The following is an 18,889-nucleotide window of genomic DNA, read 5'->3' as shown; positions in this document are numbered from 1 at the left end:
TCAGCTTTTCATCAGATTCCTACAGGCTTGGATTTCTTCTTATTAAGGAATCTGGATTCCTGGATTCCTTCTTATTAAGAATAATTGTTGATTCCTCTAAGCCAAAGACATGAGACATGAGGAGATTTGGTTTAATACTAAAAAAATACCATTGGTGTTTTGCATGGGACCTGACAAGCACACCTGATGGCAAGAGTCCTGATGTTAATGTAAGTTTGCTGTAGGGCCTGAACAAAGTCCATATTCTCTGGGCTTGCAAAACCTTTTGTGATCTGACCCCATTTTTACCTCTGAGTCCTAACCTCTTACCACTCCTCACCCCTCAAACTCTAGCTCTAGTCAAATTTCAATACCCAAAGTTCCATTAGCACCCACAGGTTGTTTTCCCACCTCTGGATTTGCAAATGCTCTCCCTCTGCCTGACATCCTATTTGGGGAAAGAAATCCTCTGTCTGCCCTACTTTTGTTCATCCATTAAGACTCAGTTTAGATTTCTGTTTTTCAAAGGAGCCTATACTAGCCCAGTACTTCAACTATGAGTTTAAATAGCACCTGTGCTTTGTTACCATTGTAACACAACCAGAAAATGTATTATCTGTCTACTTGACTGTCTTTCCCACAAAATTGGAGACTCTATGAGGGCAGAGACAGTGTCTTGTTCACCTGTTGTATCTCTGCTGCCTAGTACAGTGTCTGGCAGTCAATAAATAATATTTGGATGAACAAATGAATGAAAGAGGGAATAAATTTTTGGAGAAATACTCTGTGAAGGTAAATGCATAAATGCTTAAAGCTTTCTTAATTCTATTAAATTATATCTCATTTGTCATTTTCTCCCACTAGGCCAAGTTGATAGAATTTAGTCCTCTGAGAGCAACTAATGTGAAACTCCCAAGTGGAGCAGTGTTTGTGATTGCCAACAGTTGTGTGGAAATGAATAAAGCAGCAACTTCTCATTTCAATATCAGGGTGATGGAGTGTCGGCTGGCTGCAAAGGTATGTATTTGGCAAACCAATGAAACTTGAAGTAGGCCTTCACATATCTTTATTCTCTGTGTTCCCTGTTACTTTGTTTATTTCCCCAAATTTTAGAGCAAAATTCTGACTGCTGCAATATTCTCACTGAAGGTCTTTGGGTACAGAGCAATCTGATTCCAAACTAAGGAGATAAACCAATAGTTGTGTCCTTCTAAGTCTAGTTGTTTGGAAGCTGAGTCTTCTGGGGTGGTATTTGTGGGAAGATGGCAGCCTATATCTGTGAAGCACAGACCATGAGATAGATGGGTAGAGAAAGATAGGAGTAAGGGGCAATCTAGGAAGTATTCATTGAGTAGCTGTTGGTTGTCTAGCAGCATAAAGATATATAAAAGGATACAGAACAAAGGAGTAGAGAATAGAGTGTTAAAGTTTGGGGGATATGAAATGGAAAATAGTTAAAGAAAACAAAGCTGTATATAGTCAGATCTACCAAAATGTTATGGAGGATCCAGAATGGCACATGGTATGACTAGAACATTTGAAAGAACTAAGGCTGGGGAATGGGGAATGGATCCTGGGTCAGGAGCTCCATTATGTTCTCCCCTATTCTTCCTTTGGCTACTCCTTACTGAATTGACAGATATCACCAAAGATTCATGAACACCAGCCTTCAGCCAGCCTTCAACACTGCCTGGAATTAATTTTCTCCCTGGTGATAATTTAATTCTTCACCCCTTTCAAACCCGCATCATGCAGTTCATCCTGACTAACTTTCACAAGTAATCTTTCTCCATACTTCAGTTTGGAAATAGATGCTATCACATAGGCTTTGGCTCCCTGCCACCATATCTGGACATCTCTCTGTATCTGCATCTACTACCAAAGTCCATTCCTTCCATGTGTGGTCATAGGGAACACACTCCATTTCTTAGCTTTTTTGTCTCCTGTATCTCAGACTTCACATATTCTACTATTTTGCATTTAGAAAAAAATTCTTCCCTAGACCTCACATTTCTTTCCAACCACTATTTTATTTCTATTTTTTTTCTCGTTCTCTTACAAGATTGCGCTAAGCATCTTTTAATCTCCTGCTCATTCCACAACTCACTAAACTGATTTCTGTTCTTTCCACAAATACTGAACTTGCTTTCTTTGGCCACTAAAGATTTTCTTGTTGATAAATCCATTGAATGCTTTTCAGACTTCATCTTACTCCTTAACATCTTATCATCCTTACTTTATCCCCTTACCTTATCTCTAAATATTCTCTTCCTTTTTTTTTAAGGAAAGGAGGAGATGGTGGAGACCTTTAAAAGTTGGAGTTCTTCACGGCCTTGACATTGGGCTCCTTTTCTTTCATTTCTCTCTCTCTATTCATCTCAGGCTCACTCACAGCCTCAACTTCCATTTCTATGCTGATGAAATTACTAATGAATATCTTTAGCTCAGGCTTTTCTGCTGAACTCCAAACCTGTATGTTCAACTCCTTGTTGAACATCTCTACTTGAATCAATCATAGACCTCTCAAACTGAGCCTGTTAAAACTGAACTCAGTCTTCCTCTCACAAGCCTTTATTCTTCCATTGTGTCTATCCCATTGGTCCTCTTACTGTTTTTCAAATGATGCATGTCTCTCTCTCAGTTGTTCTTCAAATAGCATTTGGAATGATGGTTTAGACGTTGAAATCTGATCAGGTAGTTCCCCTGTTTAACATCTTTATCAAAAGCTTCCCATTTCATTGAAATAAAGTGAAAAGTCATTACTGCCTCCTGGAGAACCTTGCCAGACCTGGTGCCTGTGCCCTTGATCCTGTTCATCTCTTAGCACCCCACCTCCATTACTCGCTAGCCACGATGCTCATTCTTAGCTCAGGAACTTGACACACGCCCTTCCCTCTGTCCAGAATATTCTTCCCCAGTCCTCTTTGAGTGTCCCTAAATGTCCCTCAGGGAAACTTACCTTGACCTCCCTACCCCCAGAGTAAGGTAGGGCCCTCTTCATATTCTATAGCGCATGCACTTCTCAGTTATGATACTTATTACAATGTATTTATTTAATGTGTGTCTTCCTTTCTGAATTAGAGTTTACCTGGGAGCCAAGACTGTGTCTATCTTGTTAATTCTTATATCCCTGCTGTCTGGCATAGTGCTTAGTCTGAAGTAGGCATGGGATAAGCATTTATTGAATAAAGAAGTAATTATCCCTGTGTCATTGCCCTGTCCTATTCATTTGGTTCCATTTCACATCTTTTTACAAGTGCCTATTGTGTGCCTAGTACTGGACTAGATATTGTGGAAATGTGTGAGGTGAAGTTATCCCTGTGACTTGCTACTTCTTCCTTTAATTCCAGCCTCCTCAAGCAGTGAAATTTAGGAGAGTAGAGAGATGAGGAATGAGAGAAAGAAATGCTTTTTTTTTCTGGAAAATTTTGGGGTTATGCACTATTTTTAAATGAAGGCTTTAATGTTTTAAATTTGAGTTTTATTCCTTAAGAGAAGTCCTGAAAAATACATAAAAGAAATGTTTTAACATTAAATTCATCACAGTATTTGATCAGTGTTTATATGCAGAAGATGTAGTGTAGCAAAATTTTCAGTTCAAGGGTGAAATGAACTTTTGTTTCTTTAAGACACACATCCTTTTTCATGAGATGGGAGAAGTTAGTGTATTGTTTGTTTGAAGGCTTACTTACTCTTGTTGAGTTTTTATCTTGAGGTCGGTGAGTAAGTATTGCATTTCTGAAGAGATCTCAGATATACACAGCCTTGTTTTCAAAGTTTTATCGTGAAATTAGATGTCTACCAGACACATAGGTGATCTAATGCAAGTGTGAAACATGTAAAATGTATTCATGTTTTTACTGTTCTCCTCAAAGATGTGAGAAGAAAATGAGGAATAAAATTGTGCTGAATCTCTGTAGTGAAAATTGTCCAGGTAGGGGAAATGTACACTGAGAGTTTATTAGAAAGAGGGGATCTACTTAGGAAGAAGTAGTAGCTGAAGATCTTATCTACTCCAGAACCTACTGTTCTTGAGGATATCTTCTGAGTTTAACTACATAATTCCATTGTATAGGTACTTTGGTCAGCAAAATTGGCATCTGAATTTGGTTCTGTCACACATTCCTTGCAATTAGCTTAGACAAAATTGTTTTAAATACTCTGCATTTTTCTGTTTTAAAATATAAAAGACAATGAGGGGAGGTAGGGAACGGAATGTTTTGGATGTACTTTTTTATTCTAATTTTTATTTTATTTTTTGGATTAATGAAGATTTTCAAAGATTGTGGTGATCAATGCACAACTACGAACAACTGATTGTACACTTTGAACGATTGTATGTTATGCAAATATATCTCAGTAAAAATGCAATTAAAAATATAAAAGAAAGAAAAATGAAGAGAAATTTATTGGAATCCAAGTTTCCATAAAAAGGGAGAAAAGATAAAGCTGTTAATATGGACTATGTACATAGTGCATTGGTGTTTGGAATATGCTTTTGCCAAGTATATAGTCTGAGATTCTGCTAAGCATATTTTCCTTACAAATGGCTCAATTTTTCTATTTTCAGCACCATGTGAAAGAATTTAATTTTTGTTTGGAAATGGTCTCATTAAACCAAGAAATAAACTGCCATGTAAAAGAGATAAAGAAACTTGTCTTAATATGGACAAACTTTCTGTTTTCAGGCAATGAGAATGAAATGTAGTAAAGAAATGGCTAATTGGTATGGTTTGGAAATGAGACTGATTAGACAGAGCTCAACAAGGCAAAGTTGTAATTAATGACATTTACTTATTTTTCCTTTCCTCCTATACCACCAAGCTCCTTTTCTGAAAATGAGTACCTTTTGAATCTACTTAATACAGGAAATACAAGAAACTCATAAAAACAAATTTTTCTTTGTTTTCCTTTAATATTGTTAGTTTTTTCTTTTTTCCTTCCTAACTTCCTTCCTTCCTTCTGTCTCTCCATCTTTCTGTCTTCGTGTCTCTTTCTTCCTCTTATTATCTCTTTTTACCAGCTTCCCAGGAAAGCTGGCAAAAATTAATTGACACAGATTCATTAAAATTCAGAGTCGTGGATAGCCATTTGAACTAAAATTAAAAACACTTCAAAGCAAACTCAATAGAAATTTATAATTATTACTTGCATAAATGATATTTTTAAGTGAAGCATACTTTTATGTTCCCAAGTGAAAAGAGTGGCCAGGGATCTTTGATGGGCCCCCAATTTTTTGTATTTTGCACATATTTATATTTTCCACGATTTATTCTCCTCTCTTTGCTCTCCCCTCTGAAAAACACTTAAGAGGCTTAAACTTTTTTATAAATGCTTTATGTCTATAAAAGAGAATATCCCTTAATTATATTGAGGGATAAAATGTGTGATTCCTATAATAAGTATTATGGGAAGTCAAAAAGCAAAGAGAAATTATGCCACTGCTTTTTGCATTCCCTGAGCTCCATGTGGCAACCTGTGAAGCAATGAAGGAGAGAGTTTCATGTGGTTTTTGACACTTCAAGGAAAATTTACAGTATGATTCTTTACACGGCCTGTCTGGGGCCATCACTCATTCGGTTTTCTGCTCCTGCCACTTAGTGGTTAACGTGGAGCTTTTTCTCTGTTCAGTGGTAGAATGTGGAGAGAAGTTAGCATAACATTCTCTGGGCTTTGGCAGTTTCCTTGAATTTGAGCAGAGAAAAACCAAACATCCAATAGTGTGGCCAGTTTCCCTCAGCCTGTTGATTTAGTGGACGTACTCTGCCAAGACTCTAGCTGGGAATATTCAGAGAATGGAGAGTCCGGCTGAATGGCAGAGGGTGCACATATTGGAGAATAAGGGGTAATGTGTTTAGTGGAACCAGATAGTGGCAGGACCTTCAGTGCTGTGCCAAGGGTCACCAAGGCTTGGCCCTGGAAGCACTGTGGAGCCATTCATTTTGTTAGCAAGGTATTTTAGAAATACTAATCTGGCAGCAGGATTTTTGCCTCAGTCAAAGATAATTGGACACTCAATTCAGAAGTATCTGTGAGGATGGGATAAAAAGGAAGGAATAGGAGAGAAGCTATGACTGACTCTAGTGAAGGGTTGTATAGAAGATTCTCTGTGATTGGGTTTCTGTCTTCCTTTTGGCATATATGGCTTTACTTCAAAAGAGTTTTCCCTGAACCACCCCCACCCCCGCCCCGCCTGCCAATTAGGTTAAATGCCTTTTTATATGCTCTCATCATATTCTGTATTTTTCCATTATAGTAGTTTTTCACAACTGGATTAAGTATTTCATTGAATAATTATTATTTAGTATCTGTCTCCCCTATAGACTGTGAGCTGTACGTAGTCAGGAGCCATATACTTACTGCGATCTGCCTGGGGCCTGGGAATAAGTAGGTACTCAATAAAAGTAAACACTCATTACATACAGATGTATGTGAGTGAAGGAAAAGTGTTGAGTCAATGATGGCTGCAGTTTCAAGCCTAAATGATGGGTTGTATAGTGCTGCCTTTGAAAGGATTGGGGAAGGTAAGATGGAAGGTGACTAGAAAGTGGAAGATGATGAAAATTCCCCATGGAATTTTCTTATAGGTGGTTAGAAATTTGAGCCTGCAAATGTGTCTCATGGCTAGGGCTTTAGCCTCCAGATTTAATGTTTCGAGATACTAGTTGAAGCCAAGAGCTAAGTCCAGGTCTCTAAGGGAAAGAATGTGGCAAGAGAAGATCAGAGGGCCATGGGTTGAATTTGGGAGATGACTTCAATTAAATAATGAAAAGAAAAAAAAAAAAAAGAGTTCTAGAAGGAAATGGAATAAGGAGAGAGGTGGGAAGGAAACCAGGAAAATTCATTGCCACAGAAGCCAAAAAATAGGGAGTTTGAAGAAGGTGGGTACTGAAGAGAGTCAGAAGCCACTGATTCCTGAAGGATTAAAGGTACTGAGGAAAGACCAATGGCTTTGGAAGTGCTTTTGGAGATAATAAAGGACCTTTGAGAGGCTTTCAGTTGTTAGAATGGTTAGTGAGGGCCTGGAGGAGGTGAGTATGGGCCACTGATTCTAGTTGTTGGATGGTGAAAGGGAAGGAGGAATGAAGAGCAGTAGTTATGGGAATAAGGGATTTTTAGACAGGAAACTTACGTATATGCCTTAAGCATAGAAAAAGGTGGCAGATGAGAGAGAACAAGCTAGAGAGGCAGAGGAATGTGAGAAGGAAGGAAACTTGACCCTCACAGAATGTCTCTTCTAGCCCAGGCACAGTGCTAGGTTTTTATTATCTCATATAATCTTCACAATAGTGAGTGAAGTAGCAGTAAGTACTTTATTTTACGTACCAAGCATTTCAGGCCAAGGTAGATTGTGACTTGTTTTAAGTAAATGGAAGACTCCAGATCTGTTTTAGCAGGTGCTTTTTCCATTGTACACTATAGAAGGGAAGCAGGATTTGGGGTCCAGAGCACAATGCTTGGATTGCCTTAGAAAAAAGAGGCTGTGCTGAGTCCAGGGAGGATTGTAGTAGGCCCATTCTGCACAATTGTGCAGGTTTGTTCAGATTTGTTCCATGGTCTGCAAACTTAATATGGAGAACATGGACATGGGGATGACTCAAGATTGGGTAAGATCAACGTGGTGAATGTGTTCATGATGGTTATGAGTGAAACCAGGACACTGAAGCCATTGCTGCAGAATACTGAGGAAGTGCTCTAGTGTAGTTGGAAGAGGGGCAAGGGGGAAATAAGCAAAAAACAAAACAAAACACACACACACACACACACATACAGCTATGCTATGATCCCATTTATATCAAATTGTATGCGTGTAGGTATACATAAAGAAATGTATGAAAGGATGATTATCAGAATTGCTATGGGTGCTTATTTCATTGGGATGATTTCAGAGATTTTTTTAGCTCATGTTTTTTGTTGTACCTTGAAGTTTTATGCATTGTTTTAAGTTTTTACGGTAAGCATGTATGATTTATATAACCAGAAATAACAACCGCACAGCTGATTTCGTTGTGTGGAAAGCAACTTGTTGAATGAATTGTTTTTAGAGATAACTTGGAGAGAGAATTAGAAATTTTATTCTCTGCAAACCTAGTAGGGAGAAGACTTGGTACTTTTTCCATTGATTTGTTAATTCTGCTAAATGCAATCAATGCAGGAGTCAAAAGAGGTAGACTCTGCTAGGCAGGCCCCTGAGTTAGGGTTGGTAGCCGATGCTGTTAGTCTCCCTTTCCCTATGTCATCCTGGCACTCTCCTTCCATTCCCTCTTACTGCAAGCCCCTGTGACTCCAGAAATGAGGGATTTTTCTGACTGCAGGGCAGTGTTTTTTTTGTACCTGGGGCAGCCCAGAAGTGCTGAGAAGTCAACACCCTTGGGAACAGCCCTCAACCAATGATGGATAAGAGCTGGTGAATAAAAATCCCAGCTCTCTTGCCTCTGGAACACATCTAAGGTTTATATTCTGCAGCTCCCAGAGACCCCAGCAAGACCAGCCTCATTTATCCATATCAGTGGCCTTCGTGTTGGCTTTTTTCCTGTCTCACTTTCCATTCCCCTACCAGTGCTTCTTGAGATCACCATCTCAAATGAACTCCTTGTTCTCAACTTCTTATCTCAGGTCCTGCTTCCAGGAGAAGCTAACCTGAGACCCAGTCCTAGCATTGTTGATCATGACTCTGGACAGTGTACTCGTTGCCTGCTTTCTTGCCCATAGACTAGGGAATGGAGCTCAGGAGACTTCTATGGTGGTGTGATACAAGTAATTATATTTGCAGTGGTGAAAAGGGAGTGGTGAATGTTGACAAAGAACTGCTTTCTCTTATTTCCCCACCCTGCCACAGAGCAAGGAAATTGTGGTAAAATGGTCTACAGCCCTGACTCATAGCTCCACCTTACAAATGTGAAGTAAGTCAGTCATCAGGGCCACAAGTAGTAAATTCCCTCAGGAAGTTCTGTCTTCGCCACCCATTTCCCTCATCTGCAAGTCATCTTTGTGTTTCCTGAGCCAAATTTCGAAGTGTTTAAATGGCTTTCCTATTTTATTCCCTCAATGTGGTACACTGTTTAACTGCTCCTGGGCAGAGTAGCTGTCATCGAGGGCATGTGGTAGATTCATCCTTAATTGAAGAACATGCCAAAGTGGCTGTGTGGATCCTCCAGATAAGGGCTAAGTGGACAGTTGGGCTAATAGAAAACTGGGATATTGCTGGAGTGAATGTGAATTTCTGTATGTTAGTGCCTCTGTCTGAAGAAGTAAAGCACACAGGGAAGCTGCCTTTGAAAGCTGAACCTTGGAAGTTGAAGGCATCTCTTGTAGTCACAGTGATCACTGGCTTATTTACCTTGGATCAAGTGCCTCAGGCAATTGTGAAGCCGGGGAGGGAACTTGGTGTTCATTGCTGGTGGAAAGGTTTTTAGGAAGAGACCACTCTGATCACTTGTGGCAGTTCTCTTGATGCTCTGTTTTTATTTGTTTGTCCCAGAAAAAAACCCATCTACAAAGATTTCAAGTCACTGGAATGTTCACTTCTAGCACAAATCTTAGCCTCCATTTCTAAGAGTTGAGTGGTGATTAATATGAACAGCATGACATGGATATCATCCATACTTCACTGAGAATATGCCCTTGGGGAAGGAAGAAAGAAAGAGTTGTAGGACCTGGGGTCAGTGTCCAACTCTTTCATTCTAGTTAGGTGATTTAGGGCAAGTCACTTACTCTCATCTCTTATATGAGAGAAATAATACTTATCTTACAGGATTGTTGAAGATTGAGAGAAAAAGCACATTTTAGACCACACAGCACTATACAAATGTTAATTATCTCTATTAGTTTCATTACTTATCTCAGTTGGATTCTAGATCTGTGTTGCTAGAAAGCTTCATTCTAATAGATGCTTGACTTCTGCTCTGTTTCCATATAAAATAAATGTGTGTTTATTCTTTTGTATTCTGTATGTCCTTATAAGTTTTATCAAATTATTTTTGGAATAAGTTGGAATATAGAACATGAATGAATTAAATGAATGAATGAATGAGTCAGTCTGTGGAGGCTCTCAACCCAGTACACATAATAAACACTGAGTAAATATGCTAAGCAAACAAGATGAGAAAGGTCTTAGCTCATGTCCCTGCTTTAAAAATGACACCATGTTCTGTGAAATAATTCAATAGAAAATAAATAATTCGATTGTCTCTTTTCCGAGTTCTGCCCTACAATCCTCTTTTAAAAAGAGGACTAATGAATATAAGAACTTCCGTTATTAAAATTCTTCATAAATGAGTGGTCCTAACCAAAGTACAATGGTCTTTTGGTAAACCCTGTTTCCTTTCAAAAAGAAAGAAAATCAAATCATCAGCATAATAGAAGAGTAAATCAGACACACATTTCCTTGAAAACTAATTTGCCTTTTTGCTTGCTTCTTTTTGCTGTTTGTACTGTCAACACCTGCTGTCCCCACACCCAGGGAATGAATTTTATAGACCTCAGAGTGAGAGAAATCCTCTCTATTTTGAATGTCAGCTGCTCTGAAGGGCTCAGTCAGTTGTTTGTAGAGGAAAGAAACATATTCTGGATTGAGGGTCCCATGAGTAGCACTGGTTATAAAGATTTGGTTTGTACTTAATCCTCTCCAGCAGATTTAGGGGGGCTTCAGGATGTAATTGGAACCCAGACTCTTTCTTGAGGGTAGTGAAAAGCATTTGTACTGCTACTTGCTACCTAAGGAAATGCTTTTTCTTAAGGTCACAAATGAGGTTTTAATTTGAAATCTGGGACTTGACTCCAAACGCCCAGATACTTAAATTCATTAGCCATTTTCAAAGAAGCATGTTGTAAACAGGAAGTGCTCTAATGAAATCGGGCATACAGTGTCCACCTCAGACCTAGGTCACAGGAGATTTGAGTAGTTTTCTGTGGACTTTATAGAGTAGGATGTAGTAGGGATGAACCGAATTGAGATAAAAGAACAAAATTATTCAAAGAAACAGCCCCGAGGGAAAGCAGTGACAGACAAAAAAATTAGTGGGGGATTTTTTTTTTTTTTAATCAAGGTCAAATACTTAACTAGCCTGTGAGTGGTACATAAGCATATTTAACTCCAAATATCTGAACTCAGTGTAAGTTTCCAAACAATGGTGGGAAATTTGGATCGGTTGAGTGGAGGGTGAGTGAGGGTAGGGGGTCACAAAACAGTATAAAGTTGAATTTGGCTAATTAAAAATAGTTTATAGCAATTTCTGAAATGAAAACTGACCTTTATTTTGGTTTGAATTTGCAGCTCCTGGCTAAGAACAAAGGCCTGCTATGGGGTGAAGTACTGCGGCTGGAGGAGGTACAGGCCAAACTAGGGGTCAGTCTGGAAGAAATGTTGTTGGTCATAGAGGATGCCCTTCACCCTGAGCCCTATAATCCTGAGGAGATCTGCAGCTGTCTGGGCATTAGCCTGGAGAAACTCCGGACCCAAATCCTGAGTCCAAACACTCAAGATGGTGAGTCTGCTGGAGAAAGTGGTCTCATGTAGCCCTTCCCAAAGGATCTTACTCATTTTGAAGCATACTCAAGGGAATTTAGAGAATATGTATCTTATGACAAACTTAATTACCTAGATCCTTGGCTTCATAAATTCATTCATCTGTTCATTCATTCTTTCATTCAGCAGTATCCTGGTCTGCTATATACCTGGGCAAAGGAGTATAACACATGGTGCATGCCCTCAAGAAGTTCATAACTCAATAATGCATTTTTTGTTTTTTGTTTTTTTTATCTTATTTATTTTCCCTGCCCATTTTTCTGGTTATTGTACGACTTGTATGAAAGGGTCTAGGTTAGAGCAGTGCTACAGACTGCTGTGTAACAACACTGTGGATGTCAGGAAGTCTTTGCTACTTAGGTTGAGATTGTGGTCTGCTGTTGTGTGCAAGCTTCTTTCTGTTTGCCTGTTGCTTTCAAGCAACTTTTTTATACCCACAACATCAGAAACCTGAGATGAAGGCCAGGTAAAGGTTGGAGAAACAGAATGGGGTCTTAGAGTAGAAAGTACTCTAAGAAAGTACAGGTTGTCTATTGTGGGAATTCAGTACTAGGGAAAATGACAAAATGCCACGTAGCTAAGATCCAATTGGGGTAAGATCGGGGGATCAGGAGTGGGAGATTTGCATGAAAATCAGCCATACCATGGCCTCAGGGCCCCATTTCCTTCCATTTCAGTTCAACTCTATAACTAGTTATTGATCGGCTATAGTGGATTTACCTGCAAAGTAATATCTTTAAGGCTCCAACTACTGACAACTTTGTGACAAGATTAAGTCATCTGAGGGCAGGGACTGGGTTTTGGTTTCCAGCATTGTCAGATCCAGTTTAATCTGATGGACATTTATTGAGTCTCTAGAACTGGGTTGGGCAAATTATGGCCTGCAGGCCGAACGCAGCCTGACACCTGTTTTTAGGAAATACAGTTTTATTGCAGCACAGCCACATGTTGTCTATTGCTGTATTTGTACTACAGTAGCAGAGCTGAGTAACTGACAGGGACTGAATAGCCCACGATGGCTAAAAAATTTACTATCTCGTCCTTTTCAGAAAAAGTTTGCTGACAGTGATAGTTAAGTTCATGAACCTGACCAGGTTATGGTATCCAGCTTTTTGGTTAAGCAAGTACTGGCCTGAATGTTGCTGTGAGGATATTCCATGGATTTAAATCATTAGTTGATTACATCTACAGCTGATTGCATCTGCAGTCAACAAAGGAGATTGCCCTCAGCAAGGAGCAGAATCTCCTCACAATCATTTGGAGGCCTTAAAGTGAGAACTGAGGATTTCAATACTCAGAAAGAATTACTGTCTTTACTTCAGCCATCCAGCTTCTCCTGGGAAATTCATTGAAAACTTCATTGGATTTCCCAACCTGTGGCCTGCCACATGGAATTTAGAAGAAATCTCATAATATTTACATATAAATATGTGTGTGTGTGTGTGTGTGTGTGTGTGTGTGTGTATATTTTTTTTTTTTTTTTTTTTTTTTTTCAGTCAGTTCTGTTTCCCTGGAGAACCTTGACTAATAGAGTGACCCCTGCTCTAGAACGGCAGCAAATCAAAGTGCAGGCTCTGTAGCCTGGGTTAGAAACTTAACTCCTTCACTTACTAAATTTGTGACAACAGGCAAGTTCTTAACTTTTCTGGTGCCTCATTTTTGTCATGAAAACAGGCATAATAGGAATAATTATCTTAAAGAAGTAGTATGTGTAATGTCCTAAGAACAATGCCTGGTGTTGGAGATGCCCATAAATGACAGTTCCTCCTTCCCTCTCCACCTTCTCCTCTTCTAGGCCCTGGGGCTGGGCATTGGGAACACATAGAGATAAATGTGAGAGGGTTCTAGCCTATCCTCAAGGAGCTTAGAGACCAGTGGTGGAAACAGATAAGGGAAAAGCTGCTCCAGCTTGGAGTGATGAGTGTGGTGTTGGAGAAGTACTTGGGTCTAGGGAGAATAGAAAAGAAAGAAGTGAGAGTCAGTGCTACTGAGGAGATAACAACCAACCAAAAGTTAGAGAATAAATAGGAATTTTCTAGGCAGACAAGCAGTCAGGAAGAATTCCAGGCAGCCAGAACAGCAGATACAGAGGCCTAGAGGAGCAAGAGAGGATTAGAACTACAAATAGTTGAGTGTTTCTTGAAAGTAATGTGCATAGGGGCAAGTGATATGATATCAGGCTGAGTTTGTAGATAAGGCTCAGATCACTAAATCTAGTATTGAGTTTGTCTGATCTAGTGGCAAAGCAGCTAAATAAAGAGGTAGAAGAGGTCAAAATTCAAACTGTTTAATTAGATTAAGGGACTATTGGCAAAGAGGTGAGCACTTAAGTCATAATAGAAGTTGAGACTATTCACTGTCAAATGATCTTAAGGCATTCAAAATTTTCATGGTGTCACTTTTTAGTTCAGAAACCTTCAGAGGCTCACCATGACCTCATTGCCCAGACTCCTTATCATGGATGTTATGTTTCTTCTCATTTAGCCTTAACTCTGTTCTGAACTGTTTTCCCTTTTGAGCTTATATATCCCTACGTGGACAGTTTTGCCTTGGCTGGGCCATTTCACTTGTTGATTGCAAGCTTGATCTTGCCTCTGGGCCTTTAACTGTAAACACCACTGCCCCTTTCTGAATGGACTTTCCCCTTTTTCTGAAATGCAGTTTTCACTATCTTAAAAGGCAATAATCTTTCCCTTATCCCTCCAACCCACAGCCTGTTCTCTTTCTCTGTATCCTTGTTCATTTCTCTGCATACGCCATCTTTCCTCCCCTTCTTTTGGCAATTTTTGGAATAAGTTAATTTCCCAGAAAACCTTGGAAAATGCTTAAGGAAACGTTAAGCATAAGGCAGCCATCTTTACATGTACTGCTAAATAGATTTTAGTTTTCTTACCTGCAAAGAATAACAATTCCATTATTTTTGTAAAAATGATACATGCTTAATCTTACATCTCTGTTTAAATAACTGCCCTCCTGCCCTACTTATATCACTTTCTGTACTTCACTTATGTTTTGTTTGCCCTCAGTCAATACATATTGAATGAAGAATCCATTTTATAATTCTATCATCCTCTAAGGGTTTTCCCTTTTGCTTTTAGAATGAATACATTTTAAAGATCTCTGAATGCAGAATAGTCTGTAGAATTCTGGAGTATCCTAGTGTCACTTGATTTACTCTCTAAATCCAGTCATCTAGCTTCAGCCAAATTTCCAGCTGAATTCTCTTAGCACTCAGCTTTAATTTTAGGGTTCAAAATATTTTAATGTCTTTGCCTTGATCCGTTCTGAGTTTCAGGCTTTGTGCTTTGGTTGGCCTAGAACCTTGAAGCCAATGTTTCTCCTAACCCTTTAGAAGATGTGATTCTTACTGCATGTGACACTGTACTCATGATTAGAAGGCCTGCGTGCAGCAGTTCTTTCCAAGGCTAAACTGTCAGACACACATTCAAATATTCATTCGTCCATTCCCTCCCCGCCTCTGCCCCTGTAGTCTGTTCACACTGCTGAGATACGAAAGTCAAACTCCCAAAGTTAAGCAGCTTCTAAGGAATAAAGAATTTTTTGGTGGTATTTTTGTTTGTTTTTTTTGCTTTACATTCTCTTTAAAAGAGAAAGGCAGATACATTTGAACATTTTACTTCTAGTTAGGTTTGTATTTACTGACATACTTGTTAATTAATAACAATGAATATTCCTTTTTCGTTCTGTAAGCAAAGAGTAATACCAAGGTTTTCCAGTCAACAGGACGTTCTAACTTGCTTCTCAATGCTTTTGGTAAAGATTTTGAATTCACGCACGGGCTTTTCCTTAAAACATTTCAAATGTATATAAGTGAAATATAGCACAGCTTATATAGATTTAGTTTAGAGGAACAGTCTGGCTTCAGATGATTTTGCTGCTGGGAGCATCCTATGAGGTAGGTTGCAATATTTTGCTATCTTATAGATGAGGAAACAGAGGCACAGAGCTAAAAAGCAGCAGAGTTGGGATTAAACCAGGTAGTCTGAATCCAGAACCCTCCATCCACAATCTTAACCACTGTGAGAGTTGGGCTTGTATTAGCCAGGATTCTATCAGAGAAAGGGATTTATTAAATAGATTTGGCCACATACAATTGTGGCAGCTGGCTAAACAGTCTACATAGGCTTTTATCTTGGCATCTGGTGTTGGAGCTGAAGTCCACAGGACAGGCAGTCAGGAAGTGAAGACGGATGTGAAGTGGGGGAAAGCAGGGACAAGCTGGAACCCATGAGGATGGGCTGGCCCCTGACAGACTCTCACCACCTCCATGCTTCCAGCTTTGGTGATGCCACGGTCCTGCAGGAAAAGTAAACACACACCTGGCCCAAGAGTCAGAGAAGCTGCAGGAAGCTGTGGCCTAGCTGCTGCTCCACCCACAAAGTGAGCCAGCAGATGGAGGACCGCATGCAGGCACTGCCACAGTACTGGTATCCCTGCACAGGCCTTTGGGGCATAAAAAATATATGCCTCCATCATTGTTAGCATATTTATACTTATTTGCTCAGTAGCCCGGTATATATCCCTGTATACACCCGATTTCCTGACCTTGCCAGCTACATTCTTGGCCCAGCTACTTCCTTGTTCCTGGCTGTGCTGGCTCTTAGCCTTGGCATTGCATTCCACCCCGCTAGCCCCCCAGCACCCCCCAGCTTCTCAGTCCTGACCACCACCTTGGTCTCAGCCTTGCTGGCCTCCTTGGCCCTGGCCATCTCCTCTGCCCCAACTGCCTCTTATATTGTATATTCCATGGCTGTCTCAGGGGAAGGAAAGGAAAAGGACAATTTCACAATGTTTTAAATGCATATTTTTCAAAAATCTGGGACAGATGATTGGCATTATTTGGGGTGCCCTTTATTTGATTTTATTGTGGGTACATTTCTACCTTTTGAGAGAGGAGCTTTGAATTTATCTAACACCCTGCTCTGAGTGGAGGGAAGCTTCCACAGCCATAGGGAGAGCTGCAGTCTCCTTGTCTACTCTATTGCTCCTCTGCTGGTTCCGATTAGGGATATATTCTTTGTCTACTTAAGAGCCTATGGTCTTGCCATTCCTGTTTTTCTGTTTGCTGCTTTTGCTTTCAGTTTTTATTTTTAGGTTTTCATATAAATAACTATTTGTGATTCTCTTTTAGATTGATGTGTTCTAGCTGATTGGGCTTCAGTAACAAACGATCCCCAAATCCCAGTGTCTTGACCCAGTAACAGTTTATTGCTTGGTCACCCTGCATGTCCAACATGGATCTGCAGAGGTTCATCTGAGACACTCTGGGACCTGGGCTCAGGGAGGCTCCATCTCAACACATTTGTTCACAGTCGCTGTGGCAGGAGGAAGGGAAGGTTGCTAATGGCTCCCTGGCTCTTAAAGTCTGCTGGAGAGTGACTCATGTGGTTGGCCAAAGCGAGTCACATGGCTGTGACAAACTTCTAAGGAGATGGGGAAGTGCAGTCTTAACATGTACGAGGACAACTGAGATATTGAGAAGAGTCCTAATGACAACCACACTTCCCTGGGCTGTGTAGCTATCAAATCTTGGTGATACCAATGAGAATTGATTTACTTTCCCATATGAAAATCTGACATTGACATCACTTCCCAGATATCTGGGACAATGAATATGGTTCTTGACCAAATTCCAAGTTATTTTCCTTAAGACTTATATATGCTGTGACCTCTCTCTTTTTATGTCACACATTTCTCTCATTGGCTTTTTATCTGCACTTTGCCTGGTGGAAACCTCCATAGTTCTGGTGCCTCTGATGCCTTGTCACTTTTTTCCCCAGTCTTGTAGAATTCACATGGTCTTTTTTTAGGAGCCTTCATTCTAGCATCATAGGGCATGGCCCAGGAAAATGCCTGTTAGTGTTTGATGTTAGTTCTTCACTTTCTATAACCTTCCTTCTTTTCTGAAGTACCCAGCTTCGGGTGGAAGAAAGTTTCTTAATAAGAACTTTTAAATTACAAATTGTGTACCTCTTCCTACCAACCGTGCCATCTGTTTCCATGTGAGTTAGAATAGGTCTAGTGACTTTTAGTAGGTTACTACCAATTAGTAATAGTAGTGACAGTAGGCCATCATATCTGTGTAGATGTTTGTACTTTTACCCACAGGAGAGCTCATTCGATTGCCATTCGTGCTGCAGGTTTTCATGCGAAATATGACGGCACCACTCTACATTTCAGGGCACATTGAATACACTTACAAAAAAAAAGGGTTTGAAGAAGATGGTTCTCAGTACTGTCTTTAGGAGGGAGTGGAGTGGGAGAGACCACAAAATTAACACCCTTAGTTCATTAGGACCTCTCTAATGTTGGGGAGCCTTTATTCTCCAAGCCTTTATTCTTTCAAGCCACTGATGCAATAGCAAATAAGACCAGAGACCACCTACATAGGAAAGCAATATAATTTAGTCTTTTAACAAGAAAATATAAAATGATCCAAGAACAGGGAATATGTAATTCAATTTAACACAAGAAATAGCAAGATATACACTTCATTTCTGTATTTTAGCCTTATAAGGGAAAGGGGACAGAGAGAATGAAGGTCAAAAGGGAAAGAGTAGTATGGATAAAGAAAAAGGGAGAAAGAATCTGATAAAAGGGGAAGATTGATATGTCTACAGAGCCTGTTTACAGAGAAGCACATAAACACAAACGCAGAGAACCCACAAACAAACTCATGCCTGTGTGCACACGCATCCCACGCTGGCCCTCAGAGAGCTACATAAACACATAAGTAATCATGGGTTTTTGTGAAACAACAGCATCCTCATTTATCTGTTCAAGATATTACCAGTTAAATTATAAGCACCTTGAGAATAGAGACATCTCATTAGATGTTTGTGAAAGTGAAACATTTTTATCTTCTATAACACCACCTAGCACTTCTGAAACTCTAGGTATGATTTAGTTATATTGTCTTTCAGTGCTTTCCATGAGGAAATTAAGAGAAGGGCCACGTTTAGCATGAGTCGGAGCCGCCTCACTCAGTCCAGCCCTTGTCCAGTGCCCGGGTCACTCTTCCTGATCCACTGCATTGTATGCTTTCCAAAAGTAAAATCTGGACGGCACTATGTAACCTTGTTTTAGTTTGCTAATGCTGCGGAATGCAAAACACCAGAGATGGATTGGCTTTTATAAAAAGGGGGTTTATTTGGCTACACAGTTACAGTCTTAAGGCCATAAAGTGTCCAAGGAAACACATCAGTAATCGGGTACCTTCACTGGAGGATGGCCAATGGCGTCCGGGAAGCCTCTGTTAGCTGGGTAGGCACGTGGCTCACGTCTGCTCCAAAGTTCTGGTTTCAAAATGGCTTTCTCCCAGGACATTCCTCTCTAGCAAGCTTGCTCCTCTTCAAAACGTCA

The 18,889-nt window shown here is 39.9% G+C and overlaps 1 protein-coding gene across 6 annotated transcripts in view; it reads left to right on the top strand.

Annotated features, from left to right (window-relative positions):
• Positions 1–18,889, top strand: part of GALK2 (galactokinase 2) — a 174,491-nt gene that overhangs the window by 117,396 nt on the left and 38,206 nt on the right. For all 6 annotated transcript variants that reach the window (XM_037834024.1, XM_037834026.1, XM_037834022.1 and 3 more), the window contains 2 exons: positions 844–996; positions 11,255–11,465. In XM_037834024.1, the coding sequence (XP_037689952.1) occupies positions 844–996; positions 11,255–11,465 (364 nt within the window). The remainder of the gene's footprint in view (positions 1–843; positions 997–11,254; positions 11,466–18,889) is intronic.

The sequence above is a fragment of the Choloepus didactylus genome, chromosome 4 (genome assembly GCF_015220235.1).
Source record: "Choloepus didactylus isolate mChoDid1 chromosome 4, mChoDid1.pri, whole genome shotgun sequence".
Taxonomy (NCBI): Eukaryota; Metazoa; Chordata; class Mammalia; order Pilosa; family Megalonychidae; genus Choloepus; species Choloepus didactylus.
Note: the sequence above shows the minus strand (reverse complement) of the source record. Positions and strands in the feature narration are given on the sequence as shown.